The sequence below is a fragment of the Cyprinus carpio genome, chromosome A24, assembly GCF_018340385.1.
Source record: "Cyprinus carpio isolate SPL01 chromosome A24, ASM1834038v1, whole genome shotgun sequence".
In the NCBI taxonomy this organism is placed as follows: Eukaryota; Metazoa; Chordata; class Actinopteri; order Cypriniformes; family Cyprinidae; genus Cyprinus; species Cyprinus carpio.
Genome location: NC_056595.1, coordinates 5,826,262 through 5,848,242, shown reverse-complemented (window position 1 = coordinate 5,848,242; position 21,981 = coordinate 5,826,262). Strand labels below are relative to the sequence as shown.

General features: G+C 35.8%; 1 protein-coding gene across 2 annotated transcripts in view; it reads left to right on the top strand.

Annotated features, from left to right (window-relative positions):
- The window catches only part of LOC109059169 (divergent protein kinase domain 2A-like), a 30,621-nt gene extending 10,595 nt beyond the window's left edge, over window positions 1-20,026 (top strand). The window contains exons 2-3 of one of the 2 annotated variants that reach the window (XM_042714082.1): window positions 11,317-11,620; window positions 19,613-20,026. In XM_042714082.1, the coding sequence (XP_042570016.1) occupies window positions 11,374-11,620; window positions 19,613-19,944 (579 nt within the window). In that variant the 5' untranslated portion in view covers window positions 11,317-11,373 and the 3' untranslated portion in view covers window positions 19,945-20,026. The remainder of the gene's footprint in view (window positions 1-11,316; window positions 11,621-19,612) is intronic. The other variant, XM_042714081.1, reaches the window with a different exon arrangement.
- The last annotated feature ends 1,955 nt before the right edge of the window (window positions 20,027-21,981 follow it).

Below are 21,981 nucleotides of genomic sequence, written 5' to 3'. Positions count from 1 at the left end.
CGTCAAGTGATCTGTGCTATTTTTCAGTTCATCACAATGAATGCGCAGCGCACCTGTATTTGACGTATCATAAACTCAAGTGTAAAGGCGCACGACTTGCCGTCGCTTTGTCTCACACACACACAGAGAGAGAGAAAGAGAATTGACATGCTACATGTAAACGATGATCTTTGTTGTATTTTCCTGTCAAAATAACGGCGTTCCTTTGGAATTCTTCAGCTTTTAAGAACTGCCGGGTTTTCCAGTAGTGACAGAACTAATGCACAGATGGCAATCTCATTGGCTGGCGCTCATATTATCATCCCTGTTTTGATTTCAGCAAATCAGTTCGAGCGAACGCACAAAAACTGATTAATATTCATGAATCCAGCAGCTCATTAAAGGGATAGTTCACCCAAAAATGAAAATTTGATGTTTATCAACTGACTTTGTTTCTTCAGTAGAACACAAACTGAGATTTTGAACTCAAACCGTTGCAGTCTTTCAGTCTTATAATGGATGTGAATGGGAATCATGGCTAAAACATACAATAAAACAAACAAAAAAAAAACATACACAAACAAAACCAAATTAAACCCTGTGGCTCGTGACGATACACTGATGTGTAAAGACACAAAACGATCCATCTGTACAAGAAACTGAACAGTATTTTTTATTTTTTTTACATCAGATGCACTGCAATGCCTGAACTGTTAGAACTCTCCTTAATTGCCTGCAGTAACGCGTCTTCTTCTTCTTGCTTTACGGCGGATCACAGACTTATAAGTGCATAACCGCCACATATCTCTCAAATGGACCATTGACACTCTATCTACAATCTCAATTGGGAGTGTCAGTAGGGCCTTTCACACCGCAGGAACCTTTTCATAATACCAGAACTAATTGTGGAGCTACCCATTTTGGACGTTTTTAGTACCGGACTGCCTTTTTTGAGAACCAAATTAGCTCCTACTCCGGAGCAGGGTCTAACCAGCACAACTGGTACTACCAGTGATGTATGTATGCATTGATTGTCCAAACGCGTTTGAAAACGCCCTCGCCTGCCATTATTTAAAAAGCAGTGTAACATACTGTAAACATTGTGGCAACTTATTTCGCAAGCATGATGAACAGCGTTACATATACGGATGCTGAAGTGCAGGCACTTGTAGCAAATGTAGCACTGCCAGTTGTTTTTTTTTCGTGTATGTTTTAGTCATGATTCTTATTCACATCCATTATAAGACTGACAGATTACAATGGTTTGAGTTAAAATTCTCAGTGTTCTACTGAAGAAACAAAGTCACCTACATCTTGGATGCCCTTGGGGTTAGCAGATAAATATCAAATTTTCATTTTTGGGTGAATTATCCTTTTAATCCTTAGTAATCCTTACTGCGTTTTTTATTGTTCTAAATAGTAGAATTTGTATCATTATTATCTTATCAGTATTTTTGTTTTTTTGTTGTTTTTTAACAATTTTTTTTTTTCTTTTACAGAAACACTGAATGACCAAAAAAGCACCACTACCAGTCCAGTTAAAATGTTCAGTTAAAATGACTAATATGCATTCAAACAGGGTTATCAAGTTTTAATTCTAATTACTAAAGTTCTATCATTAAATAATACTTGATTATCATATTATAAAGCTTGACTGACTGATGTTAAGAGAATATATCTATCTATCTATCTATCTATCTATCTATATATATATCTATATATATATATATATATATATATATATATATATATATATATATATATATATATATATATAGATATCTATATCTATATCTAAAAAATGTAATAACCAATGGCAATTCAATTGCCAAGGTGTCCGTAGAGGCTTGCCTTTACTGCACTTTGTTATTCTTCTTGTTATTTCCCTACAGTGGCTAATGAACCAGAAGTCTCGCACATTCACAGAAAACGGCTTATTTCCGCATTGAAAAATAAGTTGGATGTGTCATTTTAAAATACAAATATTATAGGGTTTTTTTTTTACTTCTTTCCTAAAAAAAACTTCTTTCCTTACATTGTGCTTTTTTGTACTGTAATTAAGCCATCCATAATCTAAGCCTCATTTTCTAAGAATTAATTCAAGCAGAACTTGTTTTTCCCTCACAAAACTTTTCACTCTCACTTCTTTTAGTTTGTATTTTTGTAAAATGCCATGACGCCATTTACCACTGCTTCAGTTTCCAATCTACTGTGAGGTTTCTGGCAGGAAAGCAGCCCTTCCTCTCAGCTATGTGAGAAACCGGCCTGTTTTTGTCAGTGGAAACCAATCCTCAGCACTGTTGTAAGGTTGGCCCACTACAGGCCCCCTTTTTTTGTCTGCTGAAATCATGGTGCTGCAAGTCACGTGGAAAGCAATTTGTCCCAAAGGAATAAATATTTTTAGAAATTAATACAATGGCCAGAAATAATGAATCACGTGCGGTATAAAAGGCCTTTGTTTTAAAAGTCCCACAGTCCTGCCATGAAATGCTGAAGCCAACCATTGTATTCCTTTTACCCTACATAAACCATAAAATTTTCCTCTGACAACCAGCAAGATTTGAACCTTTAATACAGCATTATGCTTTGTTCTCTGCTGATTTCTCGAGTAGGTTGAGGAGATTATGTGACCCACATTCTTTGCAGAGACTGTTATTAATTCACGCTTTCATGAGCCGACGTTCACTGCATTTTATCTTCTGTCTGTGAAACTGTGATGCATGAGGTCATTGCTCGATAGATGTAGAGGCTGGTTTAGGTGACCTTGCTCAAATTTAGCCAGGAGCATGGTACTTTGTTAACAGCCCCCGCGTTAGCATAGGCTCTGCTTGCTCAGCCAGCTTGACAACAGGACATGACAGGCCTGTGGGGTTAATGCAGTCAAGGGTGCAGTGCTTGCCTCCAGATTGGTTGCTTGTCGAGACGTTCCTCCTTGCACCTGACATAGTTTGTGAGTTCAGCTGGAGAAAAAATGGCAAAACGGTACTTCTGAAAGCTCCCCCTGGATTGTGGAGTCAAATGAGGTCAGGATTTTGGTAAAGTAAGAGAGAATTAAATAAAAACAGATCAGCTTAACATTGTGATGTCTGTCAGCCATCGGCGATAGACGATGGCATCGTATATCGGCCCAACCTTAATTAACACGTGTGCTGGTTTATGGGATGAGTCAGTTTTCATAAGCACACAGTTTTGTACTTAAATAGTTTCTGAACACTTTTTTTTTTGCTTCTAAATCTTTATTATTTAAGTTTTGTAGTTGTTTTGGTTCAAGGATGATGCCTTTGACGAAATTGAACGGGAAAGCACAGTTCTTTTTCTACTCTGGTGGTCACTGGTGCCTCCCACACTTTTGCAGTCCTGTCAGCTAATAAAACTCACACCTTCCAAATGAATATGTAGTCTTAGTTTTTCTTGAAGCAGATGTTTTCTCACCACCTCAGCCGTTTTGCAAGGTTCTCTTACAGGTGTTTCATAACTTGAGCTATTCACAATTTAGAGGTAAAATTAAGGTGTAGCCTACTTCATAACTAGTGTTAGGTTTGGGTATGGTGGGACCCCCCCCCCAAAGAAAAAGGGAACCCTTAACCGGGAAAAAAAAAAAAAAAAAAAAAAAAAAAAAAAATTTAAATTGTTATTTTTTGAATGTCATTCATTTTAGCCACATGAAACCAAATCACATTATATATAAATTGGATAAGTATGTTTTTTAATTGAACTGAAATATGCTTAATTTTATTATGCCATTTCCCCTATGTCTCTGTGCTGTCTTGGATGAACTTATTAACTTATATTGCCAAATATCATCAAAAATTAATAACACATAAAGTAAAAAAAACAATACATATATATATATATATATAAAAACTTATTCAGATCTAAAGTACAGTTTTATTTATCTTTGTACTATAAATAAATAAATATATATATATATATGTACATGCAAAAAAAAACCTTATTCATGCAATAAAATGAAGTTTAAGTTAATTAAAATTATCACACTTCTCGAACAAATTCTTCTCATTATCTTTGTATTATAAATAAATAAATAATTAGCTATATGTGATGCAGCTGCTAAATACTAGTAACAATTTTAGTACAATGAATACTAGTACAATATTAAATAATAATATTACTAGTGATAAATACTAGTATAATTTCAGTTGATTCAATTGATTTTTTTTCCCATTATATTGACATTAATAATCAATATTATTACAGTGCCATATGAAAATGTAGTTAGAAATATCTTTGTGAGAAAAAAAAAAAAAGTAAATAAATGCTGTTTTATATATTAAAAGTATAATTCACCCAAAAATGAAAATTCTGTAATTCTCACACTTGTTCCAAGCCTGTATGAGTTTGTTCACTTTGTTCACTCACTTGTTTGTTCTGGACACAAAATATATCTGAAAATGTTGGAAACCAAGCAGTTGACGGTAACCATTGTCTTCCATAGTATTTTTATGTATTTTTTTCTCTCCATATGGAAGTCAGTGACTACCACCAAATTCCTTTTAAAGATGATTTGTTTACTTTGTTTTCAATGGGGTAGATGCCTAATGTTTAAAGATCTGAGCTGGTAACACAAAGAATGTAAGTTTTCTTTTAAATCTCAAATCAAAATGATCTGCACACATTGTGTCCGTCCTATATATTTGTTCATGTCATAAATGAACAACCAAACCCTGGTTGCCTGTGCTTGTTCAAAAATAGACCCGTGGACTGAGTATACAGTAGAAAAACCTTCAGCAGGTTATCTCCCCTTCTCTTCACTCGTCCTTGTCCTCAGCTGGTGGATTGGTGGTCTGTAGTCTGGGATGGGATGCAGAGAGGGAGATTTTGGGGGAAGGGAGAAAAGACTGCCCAGCTGTAGAATAAGCACTGCACCCCGCAGGGACGAGATCTCTCTGTAGACTGACTCTGTTTTAAAATTTAATAGCCAAGCAAAATGTCAGACGGGGACTGGTCTGCTTCCACGCCTGCGTGGCGGACCGCAGGTCAACGATGGGGTTTGAGGGAAAAGGGCAGTCAATTAATGTGAAGAACAAAACAACTTGTGTTTAGTCCTTCTCAACAGCCCTTTAAATTGGCTTATCAGACTCTGTAATATGTTTCACAACCGGTGAGAGGATATTTTCGTCCACAATGCATTTTTTTATTAAATTTTTTTTTTTTTTGCATTTTTTTGTAGCAATTCTTCACTCACCCTTCATCTGTATACTCAATGCTTGTCCTGACACGTTTGTTGCAGATCCCAGGGATTGACTGTGAAAATGTGGAGAATTTCACCACACCCTGGCAGAGCATTTTACATGAGAAAGGCGGTTAGTGACGATTACACGTGAAACACTGGGAGGTTAATTGCTGTTGTCTGTAGTGAGACCGTTTAAGCTGTAGTTTAGGGTTGCACTTAACATCTATTTTGGTAAACACAAACATCTTGATGCCAAGGCAACAAGATCCCTAATTCTAAAACTAAAACCCCCGCCCAATACCAGACTTTAACACTCTTAAAGCCATATTTGGCTCAAAAACAATGGTGTCGAAACTTCAATCCCTTGACATTTATCTTATATTATCTTATATTATTTTCTTATCTTATCTTTTTGTTTTTTCTTATCTTATCTTATCTTTCTTAGCCTTATTTGGCTCAAAAATCAATCTTGTCGAAACTTATCAATCTTCAAATAATCAGTCTTTTCCCTGCAGACTATTTGGCTCAGGCAATGTATTTTGGGATTGGCGGTTTTAAATTTTAAAAAAACGAATATGGAAGTTGCGGCTGTGGCCAAAACGAACAAATAAGTAACTTGCTGCGAGTGGTGACTTTAAAGGGTTATGCGATCTAATTTATTAAATTGATCAAGCATGGGGAAAACAAATGGAAAAATAAAATTACTCAATTTTCACATCGCATGTTGCCCCAAAAAAAAGGAAAATATCCGTTATGATTTTTTTTCCTTAATTTTATTTAGTCAAGTTAGTTTGCATCAAATACAGTGTGATTTTCAGTTATGCAGATTTGCAGACACTAGAATTTTCATGCACTTGAACTTACCCACATGCCAACAAACCAGTAAACTTTTTGACAGAGTTACCTACCAAAGCTGTTCTATTTCTAGATTTGAGTCCTTGTGCAGATTTGCAGACACTAATTTACAGAGTTACCTATGTATTTTAGACATTTTCTTATGTAAGTCTTATGTTAAACCTCAAATGACAAGAGAATTTATAGAAATGTTAATATTTAGTCTGTCCATGAGCTCATTCTCTCAAATTGCTTGGGTATGCTAAACTTATATGGACTGATCACTGCTGTGCTGTATCATTGTTAGGGTTGTTTAATGGGTAAGAAGGTGCTGGCTGACAGAACAGCAGCATTACAAGACAATCAGACAAGCCAACAAGAAGTTTGTGACGGAAATTTTACTTGGTGAAGAAATTAATTCTGTGACTGATTCAGTACAGGACAAGACAAGACTAACAAGAACATCTGCTTGATGTTCATGCCATGCTGTTAAACATCAGCACATATGGCATTTTACCTATATTTGCATTTCATGTGGAATAATTAAAAGGCATGTTAGTCACATGTCATAGGGCCATCTCGATCTTCGGTACACACTCTCTAACCGTATCTGACTAATGTTAAGATACCAGCGTCTCTCATTAGAGCCAGTGTAGGTGCTGTTGATTCTACATCTAGCTGCCCAGCTATTCTCCTTGTTTATTAAAACACAAAATATCGTAATTGGAGTTCCACAGGAACTGTAGATCTGAGTGTCGACTGAGTGTCGATTCTCAATGAAACTATATTTAAAATACTTGTGTTCTGTTAATACTATCATGCAGATTATAATGAAATAATTTAAATATATTATTGACAAAATCAAATCCCAACTTAATGGTTTTGTACGTATATTTAGAAAATGTAATTGCATTTAAAAATAAATTTCTTAGTCTATACTGCCATTTATCCTTTAAGAAGAAAGTCAACCAGGCTCAAAAATAAGGATCATTTTTAAATGTAGGGAAACTTCTTGCATTTATATCTCGTTGCATGTTTTAATCCATCTACAGTTCCTGTTCTCATAAAGATATAATTTATTTCATTACATGTAGGATTTCAATAAAATATATTACATTTTTAACCTTCAAAATTAATATTTTAGACCAAATTATTACGCTCCCTTTCTCTGTTGCACTCACTCATTTTATGAAGTCTTTTTGATGTTTAATACAGGCTTGCTTACTGTGAGGATAAACCTATTTTGCAAAATGGAAATACACTTGTGAATTTACAGATAAGATAATATGAACATAAACGTTATGCACTATGGAAAAACAACCCTGAAGCAAATTTAACGACACATACTGTCCAATTAAAATAAGAATAATAATAATTGGGTACAGAAACAAAATAATAATATTATGAATCATGTTAGTTGGCTTCAATTTAGCTCCATTTCAGCAGCTCAATACTATAATCACAAAACATTTTCCTAAAATAATGTTTGTATTGGTGCAGAATGAGAGAGACACTTACAGCCTAGCACATTTCACACTGCTAGTTTCACTTCTGCTTTAAATAAAGTTGTGCATGCCAGATGTTTAAAATAAATGCTGTTTATAGTGAATGCCCCTATCATTTTAGTTTGTTTTATATTTAGGTTTTATTTTTAAAACAAATGCATGCGCATATGGAGCAAACAGCAATCAAGATCATGCAACAGAAGTGTGCGCTCTCGGACTCTCTCTCTCTCACTCTCCTTACCATCAAATAACTATAGTAACTTGTGCATCATTTTACTTACTTGCTTTTGACATATCTGACCGAACTACAAACTTTCCAGTGATGTCTGTGAGATATTAATTCGACAAGCTCATGCATCTGTGCAGCCACGCGCTCAATCCACTCAGTGCGCTCTGCTTATCAGCTCACGCACATCCGCTATACAGGCGTGAATATTGAATGTTTAACACTATATCAATTACTTACATGTACTTCATAGACATCCTTAATCTCTAATAACTCCATTCTATTTTCTGTTGTTCTGTTTTCAGTGTTTTTTTTTTTCTGGACGCAGATCTGTTCACAAGCTGTTTGGTATCGGCTTTTGTTATCAGAGCATTTTTACGATAATGAGTGTGAGTACAGGTGCGCAGAATCGGGCCCAGTATCGGTATCGGTGCATCCCTATTACAAACACAAGCACATAACAGACATGCTCTCATGTGAGATGCTGTTTGGAAGGCCATGACATTGTAAAAACTGCAAGTTTACTCTTTCCATCCGCTCCTCTGGAGGAAAGCCATTTGTCTGAGGCTGTTTCATTTTCAGCAGGGTGAGATTCTCTAGAGATCTGCTGGGCACATGGTTTCGGTCTCGTTCTCTATTCCTTATGTTGTTGTTTTTTTTTTTTTTTCATCCATCTGGTTTACCATTTACATGATTTATTACATATGACATTTCATCCAAAATAAACTATTCACATAAATCACAAATACTTAATAACTTACATTGCTATTACGTCAAATAAGCAAAGCGTTTGTCAGCTGTCCACGGGCTAAAACATACTGAAATAATAAAATTTTTTACTACATTTTTACTTTTTTAAAGTTAGTATTTTTAAGATATACACTATTCCACAATGTATCACATTCTTAAACACTATTATGTGTATTTATTTATTTATTCATTCATTTATTTATTTTTTAATATAATTTATTCCTTTGAAGCAAAGCTGTATTTTCAGCACCATTGCGCCAGTCTTCAGTGTCACATGATCCTTCAGAAATCATTCTAATATGATTTGCTGCTCAAGAAACGTTTCTTATTATTATCATCAGCACTGAAAACAGTTGTGCTGCTTAGTATTTTTGTGAAAATAGTGATCCTTTTTTTTTTTTTTCAGGTTGAATTGAAAATTTAAATTAAAAAAGCATTTGTTTGAAAAAGAAATGTTTGGCTATAAATCTTTGGTTAAAAAGAATCCTTGCTAAATAAATAAACTCTCTTTCACGCTGGCCCTAGTTCGGTCAGCCATCTTTGTTGAGTCCCAGACTGCATGAACTACGTAAAAGCAGCTATAGATGCGATGCCGAACAGCCTCCGGGCCTCCTTATGCAGGTCTTTCTTTGCTAAAGGCCACCCTTAACCCTCATTAACAGAGCAAGACTTCAACAAAGCACAACACAAAAGCGATTGGCCTGCTGTTCTTCCATTCAAATCCCTCTCTTTGAGGTTTGCGAGGTGTATTCACCCCCTCTCCATGGATTTCTCCCCCTTCTTTCTGGAGAGTAGCCCCTGATCAAACCCACACAGGAAGTGTGCTGGGAGTGAGCAGTGCTGTGAAGCTGCTGATTGACTCAGTCCTCTTATAGAGTATTGAGTGCCTTACTCGCAGACTTCATACCCGCTTCCGCTTTGCCTCACGCTAATTACTAATATCAGAATGAGCTAATATTGTTGTTATTGCACCCTCCATTTTATAGTGTTTGGAACAAATTGGATTTGTAGAAATTGTTGGCACGGTTTAGCACTTATTAGAGGGAGTGTGTGTTTTGGATTTGTTGGCCTAACTGGAGCGTGGCCTGATAGTTTGAGTCTTATCTCATCTGTCCCTTCTTAGAGGCTGTGGCTAAAGAGTCAAAGGCTTAATGCAACATCAAAGCTGTCTAGCTTCTGCGTGTACACCACTGATAGAAAGACAGATGGAGAGGAAGACAAGGACGGGGGTTGTCACAAAATAACTGATGAGGGATGATCACATTGTTACTGTGAACAGTAGTGGGCTACATTGTTGTCATGACCTCATTACGTTGAGTCAGTGACAAATAATTATGAATATTTAGCATTTTTGCAATTTTATGAAGAAAAAAACATTCTCTACAAAAAATGGGCAAATAAATCAGCCAATTAATCAGAATTTTTTATATATAACTATAAAGGAATATATATGTACATTCCATCTATTCAGGGTCCAAGGAGTATATCAACATTTGCATGATGGTTACATTATATGACTATTTTTGGAATCATTAAATGTAACGTTTTCAAAACCAAAATAAATACAAAGATGAAAGATCTTGGACACTGTTATTTGAGATTGACTCGATGCCACCTTGGAGATCCTGCTTTCACCCCAAACTTCAGTATTAGCATACTGGGCACAATATGCATATTGCAAAAGTAGTGTTAAATACAGTAGTATGGCGACATGCCACTCTGGCGAAATATTGTGTTCTCCCTTTCTGCATTACCAGTTTAAGAGTGTGTAACAAAAAGCTCTCGGTCTGAACAGAAGCTGTTTTATTCTGCGTCCTTTTACTGATTGTATATTTATAAATAATATGTGTATGATGAAATATTAATGAGACTCTGCATTAAACTTTAACCAGATTCTGAGGCAGATTAAACTAGACTATTAAATTTCTCTGACTGTGAAATAAGAGAGAATCAGATTGCAGTTGTACACCTTTTTGCCTTGCGCTGCACTGTCTGTCAATATCAGTGAAGCTCTCATGAGTCATTTGAGTAGCTTGGAAAAATGAAGCAGGTGAAATTATTTCTGAATATCAGCCGGAAGTTCCCAGAACAAAACAAGACGAGGGTTTTGTACATTTCGAATATGAATCATTAAAATAGACTGGCACTCTGAATAAACCAGATTGTGTAGTCAGGCAGTGAATGTATTTGGTTTTTCCTTCTATTTAGCTCTAATTTGTGCCTTTTATATCTAATTGGCTCTACACTTCCATGCTGTGGTAGATGGAATAGACAGAGAAGCTGTAATGACACGTGCCCACTCAAGGCACTGAGAGACCATCCCAGTTGCTGGGGTACAGCTGCTTTGCTTGCCTCATTTGTGTGTATCTGAAGAGGCTAGCAAAGTAAAGTCACAACTGACAGATGCCTCCCCAGCATCCACAAATTTCCTGCCTCTATGTGAGTCAGACAAAACAAGCATCATATTAAAATAATAACCTGCTGTTTCGCATGCAATTGATGTCGTGTTTTCCCCCCTCTTCAAGTAGCCCTCCTAAAAGACTGTTAGCTTTCATCTCAAAACATTTCAATTCGACGTCTGGACACCAAAAGCACCGCTGTCAGCATTCAAACCAATCACAATTCCCCATAGTCCAATTTACTGTTATTCTATGAAGGTATTTGAAGTTCACATAGAGTAGTCAACTTAGTTTGGCCGAAGAAACGTTTTTATTTGAACTTGATGTTTGGTGAAGTTGTACGCTGGGAATTTTGAAAGTTACGCAGTAGGGTCTTTTAACTTTTATTGCACATAAACTCCAAATCATTCCCTTGTGTGTACTTCTCAGAGTTTCCCGTCAGACGAAGGCTGGCCATTTGCAAAGTACCTGGGTGCATGCGGGCGGATGGTGGCGGTGAACTACGTGGGCGAGGAGCTGTGGAGTTTCTTCAATGCTCCCTGGGAAAAGAGAGTAGACCTGGCCAAGCAATTGATGGACATTGCGGAGCAGCTTACTAACAACGACTTCGACTTTGCTCTCTATCTGCTGGACGTTAGCTTCGATAACTTCGCCGTGGGCCCGCGGGACGGGAAGGTCATTGTTGTTGATGCAGAGAATGTTGTGGTGGCCGACAAGAGGTTGATCAAACAGAGTAAGTAAATAGATTGCATCTTCCCTACATTGAACCTCAATCTGTACACACAGTGTTTCTTGATTTAATGTAGTGACAACTGAATCCTACACACAAATTTGCTTCCCAAAAATGTACACAATCCACATAATGTGAGTATAAAAAAATAACATTTGAATTGATGTTGTTAAAGGAATCGTTCACCCGTAAATGTAAATTCTGTAATCATTTACACAGTGCTGGGTAGATTACTGATTACAAATCGCATGATGGAAATATTATTTTGTAATTTAATTTGTTGGATTATATTAGGTTATGTGTTCTGACTACTTTTTACTTTTAGATTACTTTTGACCTAAAATATATTCATTTTTTTTTTGTGATCATGAACATCATTATGCCACGGTTTCCCAAACTCATGAATGAACTACGGGGGGTTTGTGAGTTGATAAAAAGCAGGAAGACTTTTCGAATATATATATATATATATATATATATATACACACACACACATATATACACACACACACACACATACACACACACATATATACACACACACACACACATATACACACTGACCAAAAAAATTTTATCATAACAACTATTAATAATTTTTTACAACAATATCTTCTATGCTCATCAAGGCTGCATTTATATCAAAAAAAAAACAGAAAAAAAAAATAATATTAAAAAATATTATTATGATGTAAAATAATGTTTTGCTTATTTTAATATACATTAAAATCTAATTTATTCCTGTGATGCAAAGCTGAATTTTCAGCATCATTACTCCAGTCTTCAGTGTCACATGATCCTTCAGAAATCATTCTAATATGCTGATTTATTATTAGAATTATCAATATTGGCAACAGTTGTACTTTGGAAATTCAGTTTTGCATCACAGAAGTAAATTATATAAATAAAAACCAAAAAAAAAAAAAAAATTAAAATTATATAAAAATATATATATATATTATATATATATCAATTGGGCATTGCAAATCTTTTTTTTTTTTTTTTTTTTTTTTTTTTTTAAATACAAAGAATCTTTTTGGAATTTTTGTGCATATAAACGCCTTGATAGATGCCTTTAGAACTCAAGGATGCAGAAAGTGCTGTAACACACCCAGCACATCAGCATCGAGTGCGTCACCAGTGCACAGAGACATTTTGTGTTGTACCTTTTGTGTTTTGTGACCAGAATCTCAGGGGAGATACCCAACATCAGATAGAACACTATTCAGAGAACAAGGTTTGTTCCTGAAAGCCTTAGATAGAATATGTGTCTGTGTGCGGGCGGGTGCACAAGAGACTCACACGTGAGGACAGAGTGACGCCAGTTGTGTCTCTCTTTAATGGCGACTTGTCACGGTGCCAAAAGCCTCACAGAAGCAGCTCTGTCATTGAAGTGGGAGCGAGCCCTCGAGGGGAGGGTGTCCCCTTTTACCAGTCAAACAGCTCCGCTAGGATGAATTTAAATTGTTTTAGCTCAGCTTTGAAGGAGTACTAAAGCTAAACACTGTTTTTACAAGCAATGTTGAGGATGTTGGGTTTCATTCACAAATAATTACCTTTAAGTTTTGTAATTATGTGAGTCAAAAACTAAATGAGTCTCACGCTAAATGTCCACTGGATTTACAACAGGTTGGTACACAGGTTAATATCTTACCCTTGTATTGATGTTAATGAATTTGGATTATTCTGGACTATGGATGAGTACCATAATGCACACCCAGGTGATCTCCATGTAAGGGCTTCTTGCACAACAACTTCTGTACAGCCGTTCTTCATATAGAGATCTTTTAATACAAACGCTAGTGCCATTCTCAAAAGCAGTTGATTTTTTATTAATTAACCTCATTATTATTATTTGTTTAAATTTTAAGGAGAATCTATACCAGATCAAGATAGAATGCTTTTCATCATTTTTTTTAATTAATTAACCTCATTATTATTATTTGTTTAAACCCAGAAACTGTAATTAAGTGACCCTACTGGTACATATTGTAGGGTCATATAGTTTTCTCAATTTCTAATAAATAATGATAATGATGATGTATTTATGTTATATTTGTTTGTTTGTCTTAGTTTCAGTTTGGTTTATTTAGTTAAATTTCAACCATCCATCCAACATTTATATTTATTTATCTGTCCATCCAGCCATCCATCCATCATCTATCCACATTATTATTTCACTCCAGTTTATTTATCCATCCATCCATCCCATTTATATTTATCCATCCATCCATTCTGTTTATATTTATCCATCCACCCATCCATCCCGTTCATATATATCCATCCATTTACATTTGGTTTATTTATTTACATTTTTTGTTGGTTCTTATGTTTTATATAAATTTATTACACTGCTCTATGGAATACTTGATTCTGATTGGTCAATTGCAACATTCTGAGGTCTGTTAGCCCTCGATAACAGCCTATAAAAGCTGATAACACAGGCTCATCCGGGTTTTTCTTGGTGGTCGTTTAGCTAATAAAATATGAGAAGTCAATTCGATATAATGTGTACAATTTAATTACATCCTGGTATCGCGGACTCGCTCTCACATTCCATACAATTGCAGCTGCTTCCATTTTGCAGCGATTGTTTTGTACACTGTAATGGATTATAAGGTAACTACAAGCTGGTAAGATTTTAAAACAGTTTTGGATTAAATATATTTTAGCATTTGCTTCGCATCGGGTTCCTGATCACCTTGTCGGGGGTTATTCTTGCAATATCAACCAGCTCGATGTACATCATCCCTTATTTAGGCAAGGCGAGTTTATTTAATATAGCACATTTCGTACACAATGGTAATTCAAAGTGCTTTACATAAAAGAAAGTAAAATAATCATGAAGAAAAATAATAAAAAAACAAAGAAAATACACGCAATTTTAAAACTATGAAAATTATTTAAAAATTGACTTATTTAAAATGAATTTAAAACAGTTAAAATAGAAAATGATTTTACATAAAATACAGTGAATACGTAAGTTACAGTGCAATCAGTTCGGACATCGCACAGTGCTCATTCAATAAATGCACAGCTAAACCAGATGAGTTTTGAGTCTAGATTTAAATGTGACTAATGTTTTAGCACATCTGATCTCATCTGGAAGCTGGTTCCAACTGCGGGCGGCATAGTAACTAAAGGCGGACTCCCCTTGTTTTGTGTGAACCCTTGGTATTTCTAACTGACTCAATCCTAATTTTCTGAGTGCTCTGTTAGGTTTATATTCAGTGAGCATATCTGCAATGTATTTTGGTCCTAGGCCATTGAGTGATTTATAAACAAGTAAAAGTACTTTAAAAACAATCCTAAATGTAACTGGAAGCCAGTGTAAGGACCTGAGGACTGGTGTGATATGCTCAGATTTTCTGGTTCTAGTCAGAATCCTGGCAGCAGCGGTTCTGGATGAGCTGCAGCTGTCTAATGGTCTTCTTGTGAAGGCCGGTGAGGAGACCATTACAATAGTCCACCCTGCTGGTGATAAAGGCATGAACAAGTTTCTCCAAGTCTCGACTGGAAACAAAACATCTTATTCTTGCAATGTTTTTAAGATGATAGTATGCTGATTTAGTTACTGCTTTGACATGACTACTGAAACTAAGGTCTGTCTCCAGAACCACACCAAGATTCCTGACTTGATTTTTAGTTGTTTGACCCCTAGAGTCAAGGTATGCATTCACCTTGAAAACTTCATCTTTGTTTCCAAATGCAATGACTTCAGTTTTTTCCTTGTTTAACTGAAGAAAGTTCTGGCACATCCAACTATTAATTTCATTAATACATTTGCAGAGGGAGAAACTCTGATTTAGAATCAGTTTCATTGTAAACTGATTGATGAATCATGATTTGGTGCAAATTTGTGTATATGTATGGTTGGTTAGTGAATAGCAGACATTGTAATCAGATTTGACAGGAAGTTTTGCAGTACATCAAGAAATTGACGTAGTAACACATTTCAACAACTGTGCAAATAGATTGAGACCAAAAAAGACTCTCTGTTATGAACAATTGATGGTACAAAAGGCCAGTCAATTAGGCTTCAAGTTCACCAGTGCAGTATTTAAAGAGCACAAAGCGACATTGATCCGCAGCTCCATAATGAAGTTATCTGCAGTGCTTTGGAGAGAGCCCAGCACAAGTCTTGGATACAGAATGTTTGTCTAGACCAGCGACACAGGGAAAGCCACAGCCTAAAATGAATTTCGATCTGGAGCATGTCTCTGCTCCACTGACGCTAGCAATCACATTTGTTTCCTTAGCCTGCTAAAGATGATCAAGTAGCTTCCTTCCACTCTTGCAATGGGCGGATGTCTTACTTGTAATACAGCACAGATTAGGATGACGTGTTTATAAAGATACTAAAGAGAAGGAAGGGATTCAGACGATGACAACCTGAATTCAGACTTGAATAGAATATAGACGCCTATGAAAAGTTTTGTATACTAATATGTCGCCCACAATACAATAATATTACAATCTGTTGTAATTAGTATACAGCTATTGATAACTAATGTATTGCATTCCCTTATAATGGCATTGGCAACTGATTTGTGTAGGTTTATTTATAACTGTTCTATTGTTGAATAAGATGAGTGACATAGGTCATGTTCAGTATTACTTTCTCAAACTTCCTCTGAATGCAAGTTGTTCTCTCTTTTTAAATAATGTTCAATGTTAAATGAATCTCAAATTTTTTCAACAGTGTATCTGTCAATGTAATTTCTGATTTATTTATTTTATTTTCATTTTCTTTGTCCATTGATCCTTTCTCGAATTTCTCAAAGTGTCATCCAGTGTTGTAACTACCAAGACTTGCCTTCTGCCAAAGAAAAAACAAAACAAAAAACATAACTGGACACGTTTGGCCATTGCAAGAATTACTTTCAGTACTAGGGAGCGCTATAAAATTCACCCAAAGCACTACATCCTCAGCATCCAGAGGATATATATTCTACAATAAATTTAATAATTACGGTCATTTCCCATTTCGATGTGCTTTGCCTCTAATTATTGCCGCTTGTGGCTATATTTGCGTATAGTGTTAATTTGTGTTGCTGCACACCTCCTTACCAGGCTTCCATTGTAAGGCTGTTAATGCAAAGAAGGGAGAAAAAAAGAAAGAAAAAAGCTGAGCTAATTAACCGCATGCTACAGATACTGTATATACATGGAGTTTAATGCATACTTTACCGAGAATAAGCCTTTAAGAACTTGGTCTTTCATGATCATTACACCTATATAAACATTCAAAAAGTCACAGAAAACACTTAACATACAGATACCTCAAATATATTCATGTTGCAGCAAAGACGTATGTGACAGGTCTGTGCATTAGAGGGAAGACAGGGCCTGATCACACATCAGTCATACAGACGTCTACCAGAGTAAATGACGTCTCTTCACCTTGATTCTCAGCATCTGCAGATCTGTGTTGAGCGATGATTGAGTTTGGGCAATGGTCTGGGGCCTGAGGCAGAGCCTGATGCCAGAAACACAGAATGAGTCATTGGAGTCGAGGAAGGACAAGGGCCAGAGTGCATCGAGTTTCTCAAACATGATTAGGGGTTGGCATCTCCTGGGCTCTTCCACTCTAATCAATTTGATCATTATTGCATCTCCAAAGAGTTTCCCATCATAGAGATGGTTATTTATTTGCACTGGTTGCAAGGTCCTTGAAAAATAAGTGTGAAGATGAAGGTTGTATGGATCGGTGTTCTGGGTAGAGAAACAGGTCAATTTGTGTCCCTTTATTAAGGAAGGAACACGCTGTACTTCAGAAATGTCTGCCGGATTGCTTCTGTGCTGTTTCTAAGTAACAAATTGCTCCTTAGGTCCACTGAGTGATATTTTCACTGTGTTCAAACTGAATGAGCATGACCAAATATGATTTATAAAAAGCAGATATTGTTTTCAATCTTAAAATGAAAATGGCCTTTTTTTCATAAATGTTTAAAATTGTACTTTAAAAACATAGTTTAAAATATCTCCAAATAATAACAAAATCTCTACATAAAAAAAAAATTAAACAAAAAAAAAAAAAAAAAAAACCTTCAACATCAAAAAACGTCAAACTTCAACATCATTTTTATATCAGATTCAATTTAGTTTAAAATGTCAAATTGTGTAGCTTATTTTCCTTAACATCTTAATTATTTTCAAAAAGCTTTTAAAATATAAGAGTTTTCATGAAGCAAGAAAAAGATATCATAGTATAAAAGAAGCAAGAAAAAGATATCATACTATAAAATAATACTAAGTTTTTATAGTTTTTCTGAATTGCTAAAACACATTTCTTGAAACCATCACTCATTTTCTTAAAACCTTAAACACAAATCCAAATACTCAAACTAAATTCACAAAACCTCTGACTCTTCCATCAAAATCAAACAATCACCGCAAAACCATTTCACTTGTACTCAAAATTAAACCGTGCTCTCAGATCACACACACATGAGTCAATAAAATAAACACTACGGAGCATGCATTAGACACTACATAGAAAACTGGAGAACACAGCATCCAGAACATTACAGAAAAAAGTATATTGTATTGAGTAAACGATTTTGCAATTCTGTAAAAAGTATAGTAATTGCAACTGAATAAGGTGAATATATGGTATAGGCCTATTGTATGTTCTTCAAGAATAGTATTGTGCTGAATATTGAATAGAATAATGTTTGCATACTGTATATTCAGCACTTGGATACTGCAAAAATTCTGCAGTCCAACTGCAAAGGCCAAAAAGGTCAAATAAAACTCTAAATGAATAGCATGTTACAGTACACTCAAATACTGTAAGTTGTGCAATTGTAAAATCAGGGTCAGTGAGAAATTCATTCTGTTTCAGCATCATGTCTTTGTGCTTGAGTCCGGCTTGAGGACTTTGTCAAAATCACAAGTAATGTTGTCTTTGTTTGCTAGACAAAGAGAAAAAACCCTCTGGTCTGACAGATCCAGCCTTGATAACACTCTCTAAACCTTACTTTTCCTCTCCTCATCTTCTTCCTCCACTTCTTACATGTACTCTTCCTCCTCTCCTTCTCAGATTGTTTCCATCTATTGTTCGTATCATCATTCAGTCACCTGTGCCACTTGTGCACTCTCAACTGGCTCATATATTGTACAGTTGGTTTGATCACATCATTAGAAACAAGTGTGAACAATTTTGAATCGTTGTGTGTAAACGATGACAACTGTGCTTTAGTTGTTTAACTTTTTCCACTTGTGTTTAGCATTTTGCAGCACAAATGCATCACAATGTGAACACACAAAAAGTGTTCAAGTGAATGAGAATGTGTTTAGAGTTTTGCAAAAAGAGTGCATACGATTTGCAAATAGAGCCTAACTGCCTGAACGTGTTTAAGGTTTAGCAGAAAGAGTGCTTTATTTGACAAATTGGTTTAAGCTAGTGAGAATTTGGTTCAGAGATTGGGGTTTAGTGTTTTAGCAATTCTGAAAACCTGTAAGAAATTTATAATAATAATATTAATAGTATATTATTTCCTCAACTAAGAAATCAGGGGCCTGTTTCATAAAACAAGTTTACCAAATAAGCCAGGTTTATTTCATTTAGTCTGACTTATTGTCAGTTGATTTGGTTCAAAATAAGTCAGACTAACTGAAATAAGCCTGGCTTATTTGGTAAACTTGTTTAATGGAACAGGCCCCAGGACAGTTGTATCACCCTGACATAAAAAAAAAAAAAAAAAAAAAAAAAAAAACATCAAAATGACACTAATTTACCAACTGAAAATATGTTTATCCAAGAAGAGGTGTATCAAGTCATTGTATGAATTAATTGCATTTTTTTGTATTCTTTTTATAATAAATGTGTTTATAAGCATCACATCATTTGACTCAACTGCTGTTTGAAACTTGTCGTAGTCTTTACAAAAACGTATAAAACATGAAAGAGCAAATTCAGTTTGCCTGTTGTTCATTTTAACTACTGCCTATTAACTGCTATTAACTATTGTTTCTGTCATCTTCCTGTAGATAAGCCTGAGAACTACGATGTCTGGTACGAGAGCAAGTTTGAGGAGTGTGACAAGGAGGCCTGTCTTTCCTTCTCTAAAGACATGTTGTGCTCGCGGGTCACAGTGGACCACAACTATTACGCCATATGTCAAAATCTACTTTCACGATATGCTGTGTGGCGGGGCAGCTCCGGCGGACTTCTTCACGACCCCCCGCCACACATAGCCAAAGACGGCCAGCTCGAAGTGTTGTTGGACGAATGCGCCAACCCTAAAAAGCGATATGGCCGCTTCCAGGCAGCTAAAGAACTGCGCGAGTATTTAACCCAGCTAAGCAGTACCGCTAGGTAATGACCGCCCATCCCTGTCAATGCTTAACATTCACCCATCAATGTCCGATAGGGCTGTGCAATTAATCGCATGTGATTGTCATGCAAATCTCAACAGAAAAGACATTACTGACAATATTAGCAAAACAATCACATGATTAAATACACATACCACCAATCACAAAAACCCCATAACTGACCAAAACCTCACGACAATCACATGCTACAAAATCAAAACCCATAATGTCCAATGACATCTTCAGGTTTTGAGGATCCCGGTTTGAAGGTCTGACGAAGCTTCGGTCTTCTGTGACTTTATCTCAAACCAATCGTCATTCACTACAATCTGTTCTGTGTACATTTTGTTTCGCTTACGTTAAAGTTTAAATTATTGAAATGTCTTGAGTTCATTGCTTTTATTCAATGCTTTATTTTGCAATAAAGGCAGCGGTTACGTCACCATTGTCAAAATCCTCCGGTTTCTCACTGGAGGCTTACTTGAAAAATGGCGACACTCTGAAAGGCAGCTGGGAATGTTAGTCCACGAGCATTAACTCTGTCCAAAACTTTACAGCGAACGCCTTCTGCCTAATTGATTCACTTACATTCCAAGAAGAATGAGTTTGGCGTAAAGCATAATTTTGAGATGGTTCAGAGGATGTGGAAATCTCTACAGAATTAGAGCAGATTGGAGAGGGGAAATGAGTTGGAATTGCTTTGCATATACCAAAGAGTCTGGTTTTATGTAACTCAAACCTCTGAACTAAAAGCGCAGAGCCTAAAAACTGAGCCTAGTCAAACCACCCCAGAGCAGATTCATGAATGCGGTTAGACTTGTTACGAAGGTTTGTATTTGTATTAATCAAGCCATGTCCAGAGAGACGGCCACAATGAATCCAAATTATGTGGCGCTATTAAATCAGAGCGATGTCCAGGTCTCTAATTAGTCATTAACTATACATAATGTACCAGCACATGGCGTGATGCGGCACTATCAAACTCCTTGATGTGTGAACGTGTATTCGCACATGCAGGCTGAAATGGAACTTTCTATCTTTAAAATCCATCTTAACATTTCAATTTCACAGCTCTGCAATTGAATGAATCAAAATTGAATTAAACGTCTTCAACACTTAAGATCATTTAACTTTGAGCAATCAGCCTGCTGTTTTTTCCCCCTCCCTGGTTTGATTTTGCACTTGGTGGACCAATGAATTAGATCAGTATGCTAATGAGTATGCATTAGATAATGAAGTACGCTAGCGCTTGACTGACAGCATCACTCCATTGAGCCTGGATTTTGAAAGCTAGCTAATCACTTTTCAACATGATGTTTCTGCCAGTGCAAATGAATGAAATGAATTAAGATTTTAATCTTTGTATTTCCATGTTTGGGTTCTGGCCAGTCAGAGTCAAAGCAATAAGTGTCCATCAACCATTTTTACTGAAGATCCCCTCTGCTCTTGTCAAAACTAAACCGGTGTCCGGATGGCGTCTCTTTAGGTGTTGGCACGTGAGAGATTTTTTGCGTCCATAAATAACTGTCTGCTTTTGTACTGTACTTCTATTTCAGTTGAGTATTATATCAGCTGTGTCTGATTTTACTGTGCCTTTCATTCAGAGGTTGTATTTACAACTTTTTAGTCTGTTTAAATATCAATGAATAAATGAAAATATATATATATATACTTCTGGTGTCTGTTGTCTATATTATTTTTGATGTCGCTGCATTGAATGTCACTGATTTAGAATTTGTACAGAGGACATGAAGTTTAGGCATTTGGACATTCTTGATCACAGTTATTTGTTATTGCTTATAGTCCATAACAACAGTGCAACTACTGTTAATAGAGAGGTTCTGGCATTTTCCTGGACTTATTAAGGTAACACAATCTACTAACTAATGTACAGTTACTAAATATTGCCACTAATGACCTGTTACAATATAAGGAAAATCAACGTTGAGTGAAATAAATTAATCTCGGAACATACACTTACCTAAAGGATTATTAGGAACAACTGTTAAATTTCTCATTAATGCAATTATCTAATCAACCAA